The following is a 20,094-nucleotide window of genomic DNA, read 5'->3' on the forward strand; positions in this document are numbered from 1 at the left end:
ATGAATTTACCTAATGCTTTTTTAAAAACACGGTTACACTTTTGGCCTTCACAACATCCCCTGGCAATGAGTTCCACAGGTTGACTGTGCATTGTGTGAGTAAGTACTGCCCTTTTTTGTTTGTTTTAAACATGCTGCCTATTAATTTATTCAAGTGACCCCTAGCTCTTGTGTTATGTGAAAGAGTAAATAACATTTCCCTATTCATTTTCTCCACACCATTCATGATTTTATAGACCTCTATCTTATCCTCCCCCTTAGTGATCCCTTTTCCAAGCTGAACAGTCCCACTCTTTTTAAGCTCTCCTCAAATGGAAGCTGTTCCATAGCCCTAACATTTTTATTGCCCTTCTCTGTACTTTTTCCAATTCTAATAGATCTTTTTTGAGATGTGGCGATCAGAACTGCATGCAGTATTCCAGGTGTGGGTGTACCAGGGTTCACGTAGTCGCATTATGTTTAAAAACTTATACATCTAAGATAAACAATGCAGCCTTCATATCAAAAACACTTACCTTTGCTATAGGCTTGCAGTGGGTTCTCATTTCATCCAGCCTTTCTTTAACATAACCAAAGTCAGCTTGTTTCCAGAATATTTGCTGGGCTGTCTCAATGTCACTAGCCCTGATGCATGAAAAAATTCAAGGACCTTCATTTAACACATTTTTTTTAAATGACCTTCTAATTCAAACTGTAGGAGGATGCCTGAGAAATTATTTTATGTATCCTCATCTTCTATAAGATCTCAATCTAGCTATACAAATTAGACTGGAAATAAGGTGTAAATTTTTAAGTGAGCATAATTAGCCACCGGAACAATTTACCAAGGGCCATGATGGAGTCTCCATCACTGACCATCTTTAAATCATGACTGGATGTTTTTCTAAAAGATATAACCAAGGAATTATTTTGGGGGATTTCTATGGCCTGTGCTGTGCAAAAGGTCAGACTAGGTGATCACAACAGTTCTTTCTGGCCTTAGAATCTATCAATCTATGAAAACAGAGCCATAAAAAGCAACATTTACACCTCCTACAACCAAAGCAATGGAGAGGAAGCAATGCAATGGTGGTTATTTTATGTTTTTATTCCTACAACAGACAGAATCTCAGGCTAGACAGAGGATAAAAATAGGACAGTAAAAATTAGAAGAGATACAAAAAGGAGACAAAGTAAAAGGAAAGAATGTCAGTTACGATGGTACAGATCCTGCAAAATGACCCCCGCTATGTGAATCCAGCACTGGGACTAAGAGAGGCAAACAAGCAGTCCTCATTCAGGCCAAATTTCAACAGAAATCAAGATTGCAGGTTTTGTCCTTAGAAGGTGTGTCAGAGACTGGGTGGAAAATATGGTACAGAACTGAAAAGATCATTCCCCTAATCACAGAAGGGATCTGACAACCACATACGGAGAGAGAGTCTACTCTATAAGATAAAGTTATTACTAAAACATAAACCAGAACAGAAGAGCCAGCCAGGGTATTGTTTTCATCTCTGTTCAATTTCAAAAACAGGAAACTGGATAGAGGAAAACAACATCAACACCAAGTTCTCTTTCCCTTTTTTTTAAAGCTATGAAAAAGGTACTCCAGAGTCTTTTAAAGGGCTTGAATTTAAGGCTGTATTATAACAAGCCAGTCTGCAGAAATATCGTGACATGAAGTTCTTCAAAGAACAGTTTTTCTGAAAAAATTCGATGTTATGCAGGACTCCATGAAAAGACTAGAGTAATGACAAATATCCACCTTTACACAGAGAACACTGCACTATGCTTTGAAACAATTAAGTTAATTCAATACACAACATAAACATGAGTGTGGTATGTTATGGACGTACTGTATTTCTATACATTTTAAATAAAAACTTACCATCCCATTTCAACATAATCACACACTGGGTAACCAAACCTGTACTCTGGCTTGCAGAATCTCTCATAGCCCCAGCAGGATTTAAGTTTCTTCAAGTATTTCTGTAAGATAGAAGATCCCCATTGAGAACGGTTGATTTCTTAGGTTGTATTTCAACAAATTTCAGTTGACTTCCAAACAGTTAGCTAATAACCTCTCTCTGAAATTAGTCTTGCATAAAAAGCTTTCAATTTTACATTTTTCTCACACCACATTATAGTGAAGAACTGCTTAGATTATCTGTGTATATCTTGGGCTCCAGTCTCTCTCTCTCTCTCTCTCTCTCTCTCTCTCACACACACACTTCCCATTGACTTCAATAAGACTATATGCATGAGTTATAGACACGGGCATAGTATTTGTAAGATTAGAGACTTAGCACTTAAAATTCCAATACACCCAACATAAAAGTCATGAGATGAAGTACACCAGCCTGGAAACAAGTCTAGAAACTTTCTAATAACTCTATTTAGTATACAGAACTTCTTTCCCATGTATGAAGATGCTGTTCAGAGTAAACAAGTCTCTCTCTTTTGGCTGTATAGTAATTGTTTGTGATGGGGATTTCTAAGAGGGAAATGATTCTGGGGGGGAAAGAGGGAGTACTCAGGGTCCCAACTACCTTTCTTTTTCCCAGGGGCAAAAGGGGATTTCCCCCTTTACATTTGTGCCTCTCATTCTGTGGCTTGCGCTCACTGCACATATGGGCTTGCTCAAAGACATCAGCCAGTGGCCATTTCTAATGCAGATTTTAAAGGTTTATCCCACATGCAGTTCCTTACATCTTCCTTGCATATACTTAATAAATGTTCCTGAACAAAGAGGTCTAGCAATTGGTCATAATCCTCAGACTTCTTCCTTTTTACCCATTTTTTCCCATTAGGTCATACATTTTATAAGCATATTCACTGACTCATGCCAGCACCCCTTTTAAGATTTCTAAATTTCAAACTACACACTTCAGGTGTAATTTGAAACCTTTGTAAAACAGCTCTCAAAGTCAGATTTAAAAGCTTCCTGAATTGGCATTTCATTAAATACATTTAAAGCTTTACTAAACAGTCTTGCAATCAGTGTAGGGACTTTCTTGTCCTTAGGAATATTATGAACCTCACACAGCTTTTCAAAAGTGATGAGGTACTTCTTAATGCAGTCTGACTCTTTGTATGCAGGACACAACTCATCCAAGCTGAGGGTTCCTTGAGAGGAGAAAGATGGTGGTAACTCTAGGATCTTTCCATATTTTCCTATCAAGTCCAGATTACATTTCTTCTCCTTCCCTTCACCTCTTTGTCTTTCTACTACATGGCTCTTTTATGGGCTTCAACTTCTTGTTGTCTCAGCTCCATGATTTACCTGTGGGTTACTTCCTCAGCTTCCAGTGCAGCAGCTGCTTTTTCCAGTCTCATTTCTGCCTTCCATTTCTGGTATTTGTGTTCTTGCTCCCTTCCTCCTGTGGCCAGTCTAGCTAACTGTAGCTTTTCAGCTGTTTCACTGTTGCTCATTTTTATAGTTTACTGTTTCTATTTCAATTACCCAAAATAAGCAAACAGAAAACAAACAACTGTAATTTTTCTTTGACTGTTTCCAGCCACCACACTTGAGACTCACTTAAAATTGATATACCAGAGCTTAAAGTGCAAGCCTCATTTGAAATAACAAGCCATGCACACAGCCTGTTTGCTGTGCCACTGTGACACACCCAGGGTACAATCTGTCCCTGCAGCTCTCTAATCTAAGGTGCCTTTTACACTGTTGTTGTGACAGCTACCACTCCTGGTCTACTCAGACATAGCCTCCAGCTTGTAAATTACTCCCAGTTACACTGAGTGCAATAGCTAGCCACTCTTGAATTACACTGCAAAGTGACACCAGCAAACTCCCAGTCCCAGACTTTCCCCAGAAATACACATCTTGTTGTCCAGGAGAAAGCTGGGCAGTACCAAAGCTCATATATAGTCCATCATTTTATTAATAGAAAATGATATGCACAAATCCTCTTATGCCAAATAGAGTTTCCCAAACACCTCAACTCAAACATTGGTTTAAATAAAACAATAAAATAAGTTGATTAATTACAAAAAGGATAGATTTTAAAGGGAATCTAAGTAATGAGGTATAAAATCAGAATTGGTTAGAAGGAAAATAAAAGTAAAATGCAACTAATGCCTAACAAACTAGAATGAATTCAAAGCAAGGTCTCACCACGTTTCAGCAATCCTACTGCCTGAACTTCTTTCAGTCACGACCCCTCCCCCAATCCAATGCTGCTTCCTTTGTTCTTCAGGTGTCGTGGATGGGCACGGGCAGAGAGAAAGGGAAGAATGATATGGGGCATCTGCCCTCCCTTTTTTATAGTTCTTTCCCTTCTTCAAGAAGCATCTCCAGCTGAGGGTCAGGGGACACAAAGTCTGTGCGGATAGGAACCCCAAGCTGTTTCCTTTTAAGACGTAGATTTTTTTGCCCGTGTCCCTTTTTTCTGCCAATGAATAGCCACTGAAGCAGGTGATGGCTCATTAGAACTGGCTGACAGGTGGCTGAAGCGTCAGCTTGTCTTTCGTCTGAGTAACTGGTTTGGCTGCTCCCCAGACTTGGAAAGTGTCTTAGTAACATCTTGCTGTGGAATCTTACAACTTTACATATGTTGCCACACGTATTTTAATCAGGACAATATTGACCAGCGAGTTACGAGTTTTCAAACGATACCTCACAAGGCATACTCGTACAAAGATTATTATAATAGTGTGCAAGGGGTGAATACAGGGGTACAGACTGTCACAGTATTTAAGAAAAAACTCTTTGCATATAAATTCCTGATTTATTACCATTCTTGTGACAGCACAGAAGTCAGGAAAGAACACTGTTTAGTCGTTTTAAGGAAGAGCAGTTCTAAACCCTGAGATGACTAACCCATTGGCAAGAAGACCAACTTATTACCATCTTTAACTTCTATGATTCTAAAAATAAGTAACCCCAAAATTACATTTGAGTAAACAAAGAAATACCTACTTTATATGGGCAATGAGAGTCCTGCTTACAGATTGTGGCAACATGCGGATTGTTGTGCAGAAAGTATGGAATATGCTCTTCTGGTACATTGATACTTTCGTAGCTATATAACTGCATTTCCGGAATGCTTTTGATTTCAGTAAGATTTTCATCTTGGGTACTAGCCAGGATTTCTTGAAGCAGCACTCCAAATGCAAGCAACATTAGCATGGCAGCCAACTTGTCCTGAAGTTAAAATGGAGAGACATTAACATAACGGACCTATTGGTCAATATTCTGTCAAATTAAGTCATACACTTTAAATATTTTGTCTTGGACCATGCAGCTTTTCCCTAGGCAGGGAACTTGGGTGTGCTGTCTTTCGCCAAGTCCCAAGGGATCCTGAGTGTCCAAATCAGGAAACTAGATATAGATTATATTGTATCTGGACTGTAGGAAGAACTTGCTCTAGAAAACTGCCTACTTTTTAAAAAGATTATAAATGAACTTAAAAAATTAGGGATGCTGGAAAATATAAACTGTTCCCTTGTACAAAGTGGGAATGCACCAGTTTAGTTGAATGGCAATATATGTCATGTTTCAGAGATTGTAAGGAATCCCAATATGACATCTGAGTTTCTGAATGTGTCAGCATAGTTATCTTTTATTAACACTATACATTTGTTTTTTCAAGGAGTATATTATAACTGAATGTAATATACACATATGCAGTCTTCAAATCAAGACTGGATGCATTTCAGGAAGATATGCTTTAATGGTCAAAGAAGTCATTGGGCTCAATACAGAAATAACAGGAGGAAATCCTGTGGCCTGTGCTATACAGGAGGTCAGACTGGATGATATAATCGTCCCTTCTGGTCTTAAAATAAATGCATCTGTAACCCACTAAAGCCCATTAGCAATATTCTTATGATGCAGTCTATCTTACCTGTCTATACAATGAGAACTGCTCCAGATTTTCTGGCTATATAAACCTACAGGGAAGAATTAAATACATTTTGCATACAAAATCTCACACACAAAGTAACATACTTTGAGAATATTCAGTACAATAAGCAGAATTGTGAGTACATTTTTAATAATAATTTAACACCTGTAGCTGTTAAAGCTGTGCACAAAAATCCAACCTATAGCTTTAAACATTGCCATCTCCAGCCCCTCTGAGTTGTACTCCTATTGCAGACAAGCTTTCAGTTAGTAATAAACGTTGTAGGAAAAGGAAAGATTGCTATGATTATCCAAGGGTCTTCAGAAGACAAAACCAAAACCCAGTGTTACTACAACCACTCTTTCCCACCCTCAAACACAAAGCCAGCTGGCCTATTTTATAATTCTGAGATGAATTCTCCATCCACAGTGCCCTTTTCTACAGTTACCAGTTTCCAACGGATCAGTGCAACTAAATGTTTAGGGACATTCAATTTGCATTTACAATCATCATTTGCGACCACAGTAACTCATGCTCACAAATGAATGACAAAATGTAGTTTGTAACTGCCGGCAGCTGAACAGCTACGTTCTGTAAAAACAAGTTAGTTAACTGGGAGACAAAATTAAATGCTGCTCCTAAAAAAAAAAAGAGGCCTTTCAGCACAGAAGGGTTTGGGACTCTGCTACCGGATAAGACACAAGGAATAGAACTTTGAAATTACTTGGTGCTTTAAGTTCAAGATCTCAGAGGGGGAAAATGTGGTTAGCAGGGCTCCATGCAAACTTAGGGGGTCTGTCCAGGCAGATAATGTATGGGCAATATAAATTCATGAAGTCTTTCACGGAGTACAGGTTAAATATCCTGACCTAAGGTGCAGTGTGTCTTAGACACTCATAGAAGCAGATGGCTTTAGGACAAATTTGACATCCAGTAAAGTGATGGGAAGTTAGTGAGTGCAAAAATGGTACTTCCTCTCAAACCCCACAAACCTGGAGTGGAGGGAATTCAAGTGGTGTGTCACACCAGCTCTTGCTTTTACTGAGGCAAGCTTTACACCCTGGAACTGCTTTAGCTAGAGCTGGGACGAACCATGCTCAGGAGCTCCTGGAAGGCGGCTCACAGCCATTGCTTGGTGTGGCAGGGGGAGAAGGCGCCAGGATCCTCCAGGCTCTGACAGGGGTTAGGTTAGCTTAGCTAGAGAGGGTTAAGGCTCTGCAGAGCCCAGCTGGCTCATAGGCAGAGCTGGGCAACTGAAAAAAAAACAGCCCTTCCTGCAGAAAGGGCTGGCAGGTCACACGGCCCCCGCACAGGTCCAGTAGCCAGGGGAGGCAATGTCAGTGACCTCCTCCGCAACCTGGAGGGGCAGGATGGCAAGGGCCAGACCCCGAGGCCGAGCCAGTTCTTCCTCCTCCTCCTCCTCCTCACACAAACACACCAGGGAAAGGCAGGAGAAAGATCCTGATCCTCTGTGCATCCGGCCAGCAGCCGGGGAGGGGAGGGGAGAGAAGGGGGGAGAGCACCCAGCCAGCCACCCTGTGCCCCCCCCAGGGACAGGCACCAGCGGGACAGGGGGACACCGAGCAGCCCCCCCAGCAGCGCCAGGCACCCACCAGCCCCGGGCAGCCCCCGGGCGCAGGGGGACGCCCCCAGCCTCTCCTCCGGCCCCGGCCCCGGCCCCGGCCCCGGCCCCGCTCCCACCTGGAGCTGGAGAGGGCCGCTCCGCCGGGGCTGGCTCGCTCGCTCGCTGCCTGCCGCAGCCGGCGCCGCCCGGGGAGCGGAGGAGGGAGCCCGGCGCGGCTGGCTCCGGGTCACTCACCGACAGCCGGCCGGCGAGGAGCAGGAGGAGGAGGCCGGATGGACCGAGGGCCGGAGCCTCTTCCCCCGCCCCGGCCACGCCCCGAGGGGAAGCCGCGCCCCCCGCCCTGGCCACGGGGCTCCTCCTCCCGCCCGTCTCCGCCCCTCACCCCGGCCTCTGAGCCTGAGCGCCTGGCATCGTCCCTGCCTCACACCCGCCGCCGTGCGTGGGGGCGCGCGGGGATCCGAGCCCGCTGCCCATCCCCCATCCCCCACCCAGCGGCGGGGGCGGGAAAGGGGGCGCTCACAGGCCGGCTCGCCTCAGCTCGGCTCGGCTCGGCTCTCCCCCGCCGCCGCCTGCAGAGGCCCATCGGGCTGACTCGCCTGCTCCGGCCGCGCTCTCCCCCCCCTGTGGGGCCGCGTCCACACGGCGCCGCTTGGAGTGGATGGCCCAGGAAACGGCCCCTTGGCTTGTCCACGCCGGTGCCGGGGTCTCGTGGGCCGCCCCTGGGCCGGGCTGTTAGCACAGAAAGAAACAAACACGGCAGTGGTTGTGCCACCTGCCCTGTCTGAAACCACTAACACACTCACTCACACACACACACACAGCCTTGCGAAGGCAGCTACACCTGATCATAAAAGGGAATACACTAGATCTGTACCAGGGACCTTGCCATCACTGGGTCTGCAGCCGCCCTAGGAGTGGTCGGGGTATACGAGTCCGGGATAAATCCGAATCCGCCTCCCCCTCCCCAATCTAGCTGTACCAAGACAAAGTTCAGCACACAAAGCCGGCTTCTTTCCCTCTGCACACTTCGTCAGCTCGTGGAGCTGGTTTTCAATTGTCCTGCTCAAAGCCCAGGGTGATCGGACTCAGTGGCTTGGCCGGTAGGTAGATCCCCAGGGGGTATTATTGGTAGGAACATAAGCAACTTTGTTTTGGGGTTTTGTTTTTTTTTATTTGGAGGGGCTTGAAATAAAAAAAAAATTGCTGTTGAATAGCACTTTAATGAATTTTGCACCATGACTAAATGTGTTCACCTTTAAATAAAGTGAGATAAACAAGCTTCTGTTCCAGTCTCAGTGTCTTGATTTATAAATTGTGAAGGGGGATAGAGCCCCTTCCCACCCCTCATAGCTTTTTGCAGTAAGAACTGTTGTTAACCATGTTTGCACAGCATCTAGTTGGGCAGGGGAGGGGAGGGAGGAGCTGACCTCCTTGACATCTAGGTGCTACTGCAATATAAATGTTAAATACTTTTAAAATCTGTTTATATTTCAGACCTTCCATTTATCTTCCCTTCACCTACCTACAAAGCAGAACATAAATGAAGTACTATAGCAGAGCTATCCTCTTGGTATTTTTCAGGGTGTACCGGAAAAGGGCCTTTCCTCGGGTGGCCCAACAGGAAATACAGCTATTTAAAACACCATTGTTTGATTTCCTTCAATCTTGAACTTATTTTCCTACTTAGATACTGCTTTAGTCAAAGGTCAAACTCCCATTGACTCGTATGCAAAGCACCTCACTGGCCAAAATGCAATCCTTTTGGTCTGCTCATAGTTTGGAATAGGTTCTTTTCACTTTGGTTTGAATTCCAGCCATCAAAGCGTAATTTGGAGTGAGAAAAAGTTCAAATGAAGAGGAACTTTTAAAAACAATCTGGGAAAGCCATTAGTGAACTGCTTAATAGTGAATGAACTGCATGAGGATCTAGAACCTGGCTCCTCAAGTGACGACAGGGTCTGAAAGACATCAGTCCTTCTAGGCCATTACAAATAAACAATTGGTTATTTAACATTTAGTGGGTACATTGCCAGATGTCTCAGCCCCAATTCAGCAAACCATTCCCATAGGTTCATATTGCACCCCTATTCCCATAGGAGTTGAGCACCTCATATCTAATACATCATCGCAACACCTGTGAGGTAGGGAAGTGCTATTAGCCCCATTTTACAGATGAGGTACAAATGCACAGCCACAGTGATTTAAGGATCACATGGGAAATCTGTGCCACAGCAGTGAATTGAATCCAGTTCCCCCCAGTCACAGACTAGCTCCCTAACCCTTGGACCATCCGTCTTCCCATCGCTAGTCAGCAAAGCACTTAAGTACAAGCTTACGTCCCATTAACTTTAATGGGCTACATTCACAGACTAAAGGAAAGTTAATGCAGGATTTGGACTATTTTAATCCTATAACATCATTAAAATTCAGAATTACGTTTGCTAAACCATCCTATTGTGCCTACATATTGCTGCACAAACAAAAATTGCAAGATTAACCAGTGTTCAGAAAGCCTGATTCAATTCAGTGTCCATTGTGTACATTTTTGAGGGCTGCTTATTGAAATTAGCTGATACATTCTCTTTGCAGGCTGCCATGTTGACATCTGCAAACAACCACCTTCAATTAGTTTTCAGTCTTCATTAAAGAAAACTAGGAACACATTTTATTTTACCCAGACCCATGTTTTATACAGGTTAATTATTTACATTATTTTACAAATCAGAATTCAAATGTTCAATTTTCATAGTATATTTATCCATTTTCTGTCTTATATTCAAGATAGTTGTAGCCCTTTGCAATACATACATAATCGTAGCAAAAACAGTCTCATAACAGGACAAGTTCACTTCTCTGTAGTGAAAATGAATTTTTTTACACACACACAGGTAGATAGCAATTGGAACATCTACTCTGGTTGTTCATTAAGGATGCAATGCAATGCCCATTAAAGTAAATGAGTGCTGGATTGTACCTTAATTTCTCCCTATTGTTGCACACGGTCAGACAATCATGGGGCTAATCCAAAGCCCATAAGACTCTTTCCATTGCCTTCAGTGGGCTATAGAACAGGCCCCATTGGAGAAATGTACTTGGAGCAAGTCTATACATGGTAGTTTCTTCACACTCATCTAGCAGTTATTACTTGAGACTATAACAGGTACAGACAAAACAGTTATTTCTTTGGGTAATATTTTGATCTATTAATTTGAATAGATTTTAGACTTTTCCAAAAATGTTTTTATAATCCCTTCTCCCCACCCCAAATATTACTTTTAGACAGAATCTTTACTGCACTGCATTTAAGGAACAATGGTATCTAAGAGACCAGTGTTACACCCAAGATGATTAAAACAAAGAACTTTTAAAATTTAGTGAAAATTGTATTTCTTTGAAAATCTGTTATTTACTTTTTATGTTTCACAAGACTTTGATGAGTAAAGTATATTAGACTGTTTCGTTTTCTAATTTTCATGCACTAGTATAGTGAATGGTTTCACCACATGAAAATGACTGAATGCAAACAAAAAGCCATCTTTTCATTGAATCCAAAGTGTTTATAAAATCTCTATATCAAGTTTTTTAAAACTTTAATTCTGGACCTGAAGTACGTGACATATCACTTTATATCTAAAACTGATGTAGAAACAGTGACTGCAGAGTGTACACTAATTTCTCCCCAATTATTCAAGCTCTTCAACACTGAAAAGAACATCTGAAATATATTTGCAGCTATTAGTGAATAGAGCAGCTGCTATGTCAGCTCTTTTGACCGAAAATTATCCACATGCATTTTAAGCAAGGAAAGTTACCTTAGAAAAGCACCTGCAATTGTATGCCAAATAAAAATAACAAAACTAGATGTGTCTCTCTCTTGGGAGTAGTCCTTGACTTGTCTACTAAAAGAATTAATTTATTTTCATTTTTAGATACCTATTCATTCTTTCTACAAGAGGAGTGTTGTCTCATTTGTAATGGGAAATTGCTATATGAAATCAATTCTTAATTGATGCCCTAAACTAAGTTTAACTCTCATAGAACACTGGTTCCATTAAAAATGGCTCAATCTTTTAAATATTTACACATCAGAATTTTAAATGATTTAACCAACCAGTAGATGATTCACCTTTTGCAAAATAGGTTTTTAGTCTATATTTTCTATTTGCCAGCAACTGAAAATGTCATTTTAAGAAAGCAAAGTGTTAATTTGTCTTTTAGTATAAGAAATACATTAGTTTCCAAGATGAAATAAAGAAACTATAAGGCTTCACTACCCACAAAAGTAAGAGTTCCTTTATTTTACCAAAACAGCTCTTTCAAATTGTGTAAAAGTTATTATTACAGATGCAGGGTTTCATAACTTTTAGAGTCCTTACAATTCTCTACTGTTTTATTAGAATGCTCTGAATATCTCATTATTAACCATGCTGCTAACATTAGACATTTGCTCCAGTGCAAATCTCCAATCTTGATGTGTTCTGTTTGAAACTGCAAATTACACCAGTGCAAACGTGGTTTTATAGGTGTGTAGCTACATCAGTGCAGAAATCCCTAATGCAGGCAGGCCCTGAGAAGGAAAGCCCTACTATAAGAAGCATCTCTCTAGAAAAGGCTGATTCCTCAGGGCTTGTCTATACTTAAAAGGCCGTAAATGCACAGCTGCACCTATGTAGCTACATCATTGCAGTGCTTCAGTGATGACGCTACCTACGCTGACAGGAGAGCTTCTCCCATCGGGGTAGGTAATCCACCTCCACAAGAGATGGTAGCTATGTCGATGGGAAAAGCTGACATAGCACTGTCTGCACAGGGAGTTAGGTTGGTATAACTGTGTTGCTCGGGGATGTGGATTTTCCACACCACCGAGCAATATAATTATACCAATATAGGTTTCTAGAATAGATCAAACTTCAGTCAAATCTCAATATCCCATTAAGTCCAACTAATGCAGAGCTCTAACATTGGGGACTATTCTCTGACACTTAATATGTATTTGTAACTTATCAGGAAGGGAGAGAAAGCTCTCATATTGCAAGCAGTGGTATAATAAGCAGAGAATTTCATATGCAGCATAGTTCACACTATAAGTATCCATCACTGCTACAAATCTGAGATGTAATGAGCTATTTGCTGTCTGGAATGCAAAGAGGAAGAAGCAAGCTAATTCTCAGCACTCCCAAGGGTCTGATTCAGAAGTTCCCTCAGACACAACTCCAAACCTAGCTCTTTAAACATGAAGCTATGTGGAGGTTATTTGATTCCTAGCCAATGTCTTTCCCAAATGGGAAATGGGAGCTCTTTTCTAACCACTGCAGGCTATCTTAAAAATTATCCTACATCAGAATCCACTTTTAAAATTCTGTAAAGACAAACAAGACCATGAATAGTGACAGAGAAGCAGCAGCAATTATTTTGTGTCAAGAGAATTTTATATTTCTGCTTTTTTGTGTGTGGGGGGGTTAAATAGAACTGTTAAAAAGCAGCACCCAAACCCAGAACCACAGAAAGAACTGTCTTGCTTATTGAACTGAAGTTAGGTTTGCCTGTAACTCTAAAAGAAACTGTCTCTAAATGGCTCCATTATGCTTCAGCAATGCAACACAGAGTATTCAAGATGGAGCAGTAGGTTTAAGAACAAGAATGGCAGTTTTGAGTCAATCTCCTTGCTTTGGGGACTTAAGATAAAAGATGTTAGACAAAATTTTGTCTTCAAACATGGAATTGTTACTCTTGCATGTTCAGATCCCTGAAGTATAAATCAGAAATTTTCGCTTAATAAAAAAAGCTAAGTCTGAACTATCTACCACCCCTTTAATTTCAGCCTGCTAATCATTGCTATTTATAGTTATGTTAAAAAAACCCTATTACTTGTACTATACGATTATACAAAAAACGTCAAAGGATTTTTTTTAATGCCCTGAACATAAACTCTGATCTGTACCCAGGAAAGTGTGCAAAATAGTAATCTGAAAATTATCAGGGGCTATTCTAATAAAGCCTCATGCTACAGTACTCTTACACCTTCCAGTGTTATATGGGTAATGTGACATTAGGTAATGTCACATGAGTCAAATAATCTCTGTGCTACTATCTGAACATAATGGTCCACCTTTTGGTTAACCTTAAATGAAGAGAGGGATGGTTTTATTTAAAATATTTTTAAAAATGCACAAATAATTTAACTGTGAACAGTACTAGATACTGTTAAAGCATAATGATTTTTTCCAACGTAAGAACTCTACAGTATAATCCCATTTTCTATAGTACAATTTTTTTACAAGGCATTTGAATTCTGCATTTACATAAACACCACTCTTTACAATTAAATGTCATTGTTGTAAAGTTACAGTTTCAGCAGGAATTAGTTGTGTCTTTGTTTTAAAAGTTCATCTATCTGAGTCTTGTACATATTTTTCACATCTTCAAGATCCAGTCGAAGTTCTTCTGCTTCTTCTGCTTTCTCTCCATACATCTGAAGAATAGTATTGTATCTTTGATCCAAATCCTAGAACAACATTTTGGTTATTTGGCTGTTTCCCCAATTTAAAAGCAGTGCCTCATTCATTTTCATTATGTGTTTAGCATATCGCTTTAGCAGCTATTTTACAAAGTTGAAGTGCTTTAAGTATAAAAAAGTTAAACTTATGGTAACCCAGATAAACACATACTGCATTGTGCCCTGAATATTGCTAAACATGTGCTCTTAGGAACTATAGCAAAATTTCCAAAGGCAGGATTTTTAACTACAAAGAACATTTTTTTGCTTTGCTCTGTAACATGGGGCATGGCTCACTTGCTAGTGGATGCTCTGTACATTAAAGTCTTTAAGCCATGATTTGAGGACTTTAATAATTCAGTCATAGGTTACAGGTTTATTACAGGAGTAGGTGGGTGAGGTTCTGAGGCCTGCATTGTGCAGAAAGTCAGACTAGATGATCATATTGGTCCCTTCTGACCTTAGAGTCTATGAGTCAATAGCATGAACCTTCAAGTCAGTTTCAGCTACTGTGGTAGAGGACAGGGCGAGGTGGTAAAATTTTCAGAAATGACTCAGGCTTTAATGCCCAAGTCTCTTTAAAAAATAGGCACCTTTTTTTTTTTTGCGCGCAAGTTTCATCTGGCATCTCAGATAACAGGCTCCAGCCCACTAAGGCCTCTATAGACCACTAAGATCTTGAAATATACCTGAATGCTTAGGCACAGAGGTTGGCTGCTCACAGCATTCCACTCAGCAGGTGGGCAGCTATAGTTTCTATATGAATTTCAAAGTAAAATAATCTAGAAAGCTCAACAAATTGTTATCTAATGAAAGGGCATCTACTTCATGACTCAGGTCACTGAATTATAATATTCAATTTTAGATCTCTCTTTCACACACCCCCGCAACATCTCTCCAGAATTTACAAGCATCTGTTCACATGAAAACCTAAACCAGTTTAAGTATTTTTCCTTCATTTTTGCATAGCACCAAAGCAATGTGAAAATTGTGCAATTGTAAATGTTCTTGACTTAAGATGAGTCAAGGAGAGAACATTCAGCAAATCATCACTAGATTTTGTTGTAGAAAGAAGCTTAGCTTCGAAACATTTCCAGTTGGAAATTTAACAACATGCTGCATGCATAAAAAAAATGAATATTTTTCCAGAATGAAGTAATTGTGACAATTATGACAACTGTAAGTGCAAATGACTATTTGGCTATGAAGCCATCATTTACACATACAATTACACTGAGCACGTGGCACAGTTTAGTATTCATGACAGTGGGCATAATTCTGAAAATATGGCTGTGTATATCTGCATACCACAATTCCTGACATTTAAAATGGATTCTTTTATAGGTACGTACATTCACTGAACTGTATTTTTTACTACAGTAACAATTTGAAAACCAATTTTGGAAGTAACTGATAATTGCCATGCAATACAGCAAAACCTGATCACAATCTATCCGTCTCTAAGCTGCATGCTATAAGTTACAAAGCAATTTATGAGTTTTGCTGTAAAAAGATCACTTAATTTTCAAGTCTAAAATTATATTCCTTTTTGAGTTATTTTTATACGGCCTACCTTTTAATAATTCAATGTACTTTGTGATTCTTACCATATTTTCAACCTAGTGCAAAATCTCTTCTCCTTAAAGTATCACTATGGGCACCTGCAGAAGTTACATTATCTATTTATCTTTTAACTTAGTAAAAAGAGCTTCCATAAATCATGTCAGTTTCTCATCTGATTTATATAAATGAAAGCCACCTACCCTTAGCTGTGCACGTAGTTTTGGTATCTCCTTCACCTTTTCTTCAAATTCATCATTTTGATTTGTTAGTTTAACCAGCTCTTCTGCCATTATTGATCGAGTTCTTTCAAGGTTTCCAATTTCCAGCTAAGGTAACAGGCATTTAATAATTAGAGCTTTGTACTGAGCGTGATCTACTGAATTGCTAACTTTGTTTTTCATTACAAAAATCAGAGTGATTGACTTGGAAGTCAATTTATTATACATACAAGTGATACTCAGACCTCACCGGTTCAAGAGCCGAATTAGCAATCAACATTACCCAAAAGAGCCACAGTAGTATGAATTCATTGTTTCATTTGCAAAATGACTGACCAAGTATTATTATATCATCATCTACAATTGGTTAAAAACATAGTAAAAGCATCCTGATTGGTTAATAATTAAATCACACGATGTTTTAATATCATGTGTTGCAAAGAGCCGCAGGAGAGACACTAAAGACACTTGAGGCTGGCAAGCCTGAGGGCTTGTCTACACTTACCTGGGAAATTCGGCGGCAGTCAACCGGAGTTACGCGAACTACGCAAAAAACGTGCGTAACGCCCGTCTACTTCTGTGCTTCTGTTCCGTGCTCTGTCCTCGATGCACTGCACCGACGGGAACCGCGTTCCCGTTGGCGCAGCGCTACACCACTTGAGGAGGTGGTCTTAATACATCGATTACTGGATCGACTCAGCGGGTCTTCACCGACTGCTCAGTCGATCCAGATAAGTCAATCTGAAGGTGGCGAATTTGCTACCATCAGCATAGACAAAGCCTCAGTCTCAGAATCACTGCTATAGACAGTACAAAGTGGGTGCCAGATTTATAAAGTAAGAAAACAACAGATAAAACAGTATTTGCAGTGGGGTAAAATACACACACACACACACACACACTATTATAAAAGTGAAGTGGTATCAAATTTAAAGATTTGTTTTTCATATAAAAATTGAAGCTCAAGATTAATTTGCTAAACTGAGTGCATACACCTTGAATGTGGAAAACCACATTATTCAAGTTTAAGACCCGTTTCCCATGACACACAATACAACTACGTGTTTAAGTACTTTCTGCATTTATCAACTTGCATGTCACATAAGTTCACATTAGTATTCCTTACACTTAAGATAGAGTAAGTCTTGGGGATTTTCACTCCCAGATCAGTAGAAACTAGGAGCAATCAAATTAGGTAATACAGAGATAGGCAGGGGGCGAGATTTTGATATACTGCTTTTAAAGCATCTTCAATTAAGTGCCCTGTGGAACAGCATTCAACACAAACTCCTCACCTTTCCTCAGAACCCTGATCAATGTTGAGATAGCCAGGTAGAGTCTACTTGATCCATCTCATCCAAAAACTGCTTACATCTCTAGTGATGGTCCATCATGACTTTAACAGAGCTGCCTGGGGGATGGGAAAGTAGGAGTGTCCCTACATCAGTGCAAGACCAAACCATTGCTTGCATATCCAGCTACATAGCTATAAGTAAAATAAGGTTTGTAAAACAAAGCCAGTAAAGGAAAATCACATTAATCTTTCTACTTATGACACACAATCAAGTGACTCTCACAGTACCTGTAGGTGAGAAATCTCTCCTTCCTTCAGTTTTAACTGCGATTGCAGGTTTTCAATTATGCTTGACCCTGCTCCCATCCTTACAGCATCATAAAGATTGCTCCCACTTGTAGACATTGGTCCAAAGGAATGATCATGAGGATCATCCTACAAATAAAAAGTTAACCAACCTTAAGATGGGACATTGAGATTCTTTCATGTTTGAAGACTTTGGCACTAGAAGCCAGAGCCTCTTGTTTTAAATGCAGACTGTCATCATGATAGTCAAACGTTTCAATGCTTCAAATATATTTATTTAAAACAAAAGCTCATTTTGAATAGCTAAACAAAGTTTTAGGGAACTCCTTATTTGCTTGTTCTCATGTCACCCTTACAGCTGTCATGTGGCTAGTACAGATCTCTGTATTCTCATAGATCAAATCATCAGAAGAAATAGCCTTTGCACGGACTGCAACACAGTGGCAGCGTCTCTTGAGTGAGTGGTGTACTAAACTAGAATCACAGGATTAAAAGTCAGTCAAAGCCAACCCTACATATAGTGTCTGCTTATTTTATAAAGTACCCTGGAATGAATTACATGAATAGCACTTGAAATTTATAGTCAGCATATAACTGTACTATATTTTTTTCAAATAGGCTCTCAGGCACCCACCTTCAGGTGCAAATCTAGACATTTTGTAGGTATGTTTAAGAAAGAATAGTTGAAATCACTTTTTTCCCCAAAGTAGTTATTAGCTAGGTAAAATTAACATGCCAATAAAACTATTTGAAGACACCAACATGATTCATTGCGAACACACACAAGGTAGCAAACCTAGACAAATCAGAGGATTGAGCCAAAAGAAATCTGATGTGGTTCAACAAGGACAAGTGCAGAGTCCTGCACTTAGGATGGAAGAATCCCATGTACTGCTACAGACTGGGGACCGGCTAGCTAGGCAGCAATTCTGCAGAAAAGGACTGGGGGGTTACAGTGGACAAGAAGTTGGATATGAGTCAACACTGTGCCCTTGTTGCCAAGAAGACTAACGGCATATTGGGCTGCATTAGTAGAAGCATTGATAGCAGCTTTAACTACCTGACAGGGGGTTCCAGGGAGGATGGAGCTAAGCTGTTCTCAGTGGTGGCAAATGACAGAACAAGGAGCAATCGTCTGACGTTGCAGTGGGTGAGGTCTAGGTTGGATATGAGGAAACTTTTTCACTAGCAGGGTGATGAAGCACTGGAATGGGTTACCTCAGGAGGTGGTGGAATCTCCATCCTTAGAGGTTTTTAACGTGCAGCTTGACAAAGCCCTGGCTGGGATGATTTAGTTGGGGTCGGTCCTGCTTTGAGCAAGTGGTTGGATAAGATGACCTCCTGAGGTCCCTTCCAACCCTAATCTTCTATGATTCTATGAAAATGGTTTAATGAAGAAACATCAATTGATATATTACCTGAGAGAAGAAGGATGTCTGAAGCCCTGCCGTATCAACTCCATTTATAGAACTTGAGCGTGACAGAGTCGGAGTACTCGAAACAGTTTCCATTGCTGATAAGGTAAATGACTTACGCTCCTTTGAAAAATACAACAGCTAGTTCAGAGAAAGCGAATACAAGGAACAAAGATGGTTGAGGAAGACGACGATAAACAGACCTTTTTGCATATAATGGAGTCTCTTTTTTTCACTCTCAAATGTAGAGCATAAATTCATATTTTCTGTATAGTAACTGAAGTTTAAACAGTGAAGTGGATTTAAGTGTCACTAGTACATCAAGCCCAAGTTCAACTCTTTAGGTTTTCTTGGCTATGCAGAAACAGAACTTGCTACTTACTGAAAAGTAGCCACACTGCATAATGCTGACCTAAGACCACCTAAGTATGAGAACCCTAGAGACAATTAGATGTCTTGCTGAGCTCATGTGCCTCACAGGAATGACACCACAAACAAAAGGTAGGTTCTTCCCTGGTTGAGGGAATGTGAAAAGATTTTTAAAAAGTGTTACAATGCCCAAATTCAGGATCTCTGTTATTGCTGAGTTTTCTAAATAGGCTGACACCCTCTGCAGTCAATATCTGAAGATATACTGGCCTCAGACAGATGAAATAAATAGCTTAATTCAGGACTTTGGTTTCAGAACTGCAGCAACTAGGAGATTAACAGTGATGACAGAGCTGTGTTAGAATACTTACTGCTGATTGATAGTAAATGAAAGCTGTTGCCAACTGATGGTCATTTGGTAACCGATGCTAAACAAAGTGGAGTCTGAGTCTTATGGACCAGTATCCAAATTACAAAGACGCATCATAACTGGAATTAACTGGCACTTTGCTGGTAGTCTTAGCAGAGGCAACAGTTTTTCCAATGGGCCCAGACACTGAATTCCATGCCCCGCAAAGTAAGGAGAATAGACACACTGGTGCAGCAGTGTGGATCAACGTATGCTGCCACTACTCATGTTTCATTTATTCTGTGGCTAAGTAGAGGAATTATTCAGGACTGCCAATACAGCACCATTCACACAAGCATTGAATTCACTAGAAAAAAAAAAAGATGTGGGGAAGTCCCAGATACTTCATAGCACTACTATGCTATATACTTTTAATCCCTGTTTGTTGTTTATATGACATTTTAGTGTTTAAGACATGCTCTGTCACCAATGACCCAATATGATTTTTAAAATACATGAAATAACATTAAAGCAAATTTCAATACCTTTTCCTTTGCTGTTTCTTGTACAAAAATAGCTCTTTTTTTTTCTTGTTCAACTTTCATTTTCTCCATTTCTAACTGAGTAGCTAAGAGCATCTAGAAGGAGGAAAT

At 40.4% G+C, this 20,094-nt stretch overlaps 2 protein-coding genes across 5 annotated transcripts in view; both read right to left on the reverse strand.

Moving 5' to 3' along the window:
* The window catches only part of EOGT (EGF domain specific O-linked N-acetylglucosamine transferase), a 43,026-nt gene extending 37,886 nt beyond the window's left edge, over positions 1-5,140 (reverse strand). For both annotated transcript variants that reach the window (XM_067542162.1, XM_067542170.1), the window contains exons 1-3: positions 4,919-5,140; positions 1,871-1,971; positions 516-624 (exon numbers count right to left, since the gene is read on the reverse strand). In XM_067542162.1, coding sequence (XP_067398263.1) covers positions 516-624; positions 1,871-1,971; positions 4,919-5,128 — 420 coding nt within the window. In that variant the 5' untranslated portion in view covers positions 5,129-5,140. The remainder of the gene's footprint in view (positions 1-515; positions 625-1,870; positions 1,972-4,918) is intronic.
* Positions 5,141-10,094: 4,954 nt separating this feature from the next.
* Positions 10,095-20,094, reverse strand: part of TMF1 (TATA element modulatory factor 1) — a 31,132-nt gene continuing 21,132 nt past the window's right edge. Inside the window, exons 13-17 of one of the 3 annotated variants that reach the window (XM_067542183.1) lie at positions 19,987-20,079; positions 18,727-18,864; positions 17,291-17,437; positions 15,691-15,816; positions 10,095-13,936 (exon numbers count right to left, since the gene is read on the reverse strand). In XM_067542183.1, coding sequence (XP_067398284.1) covers positions 13,793-13,936; positions 15,691-15,816; positions 17,291-17,437; positions 18,727-18,864; positions 19,987-20,079 — 648 coding nt within the window. In that variant the 3' untranslated portion in view covers positions 10,095-13,792. Of the gene's footprint in view, positions 13,937-15,690; positions 17,195-17,290; positions 17,438-18,726; positions 18,865-19,986; positions 20,080-20,094 lie in introns of all 3 variants that reach the window. The other 2 variants (XM_067542187.1, XR_010918622.1) reach the window with 2 other exon arrangements.

This window comes from Emydura macquarii, unplaced genomic scaffold, assembly GCF_026122565.2.
Source record: "Emydura macquarii macquarii isolate MOO-44397 ecotype Brisbane River unplaced genomic scaffold, CSIRO-AGI_Emac_v2 contig_71, whole genome shotgun sequence".
NCBI classification, from domain to species: Eukaryota; Metazoa; Chordata; order Testudines; family Chelidae; genus Emydura; species Emydura macquarii.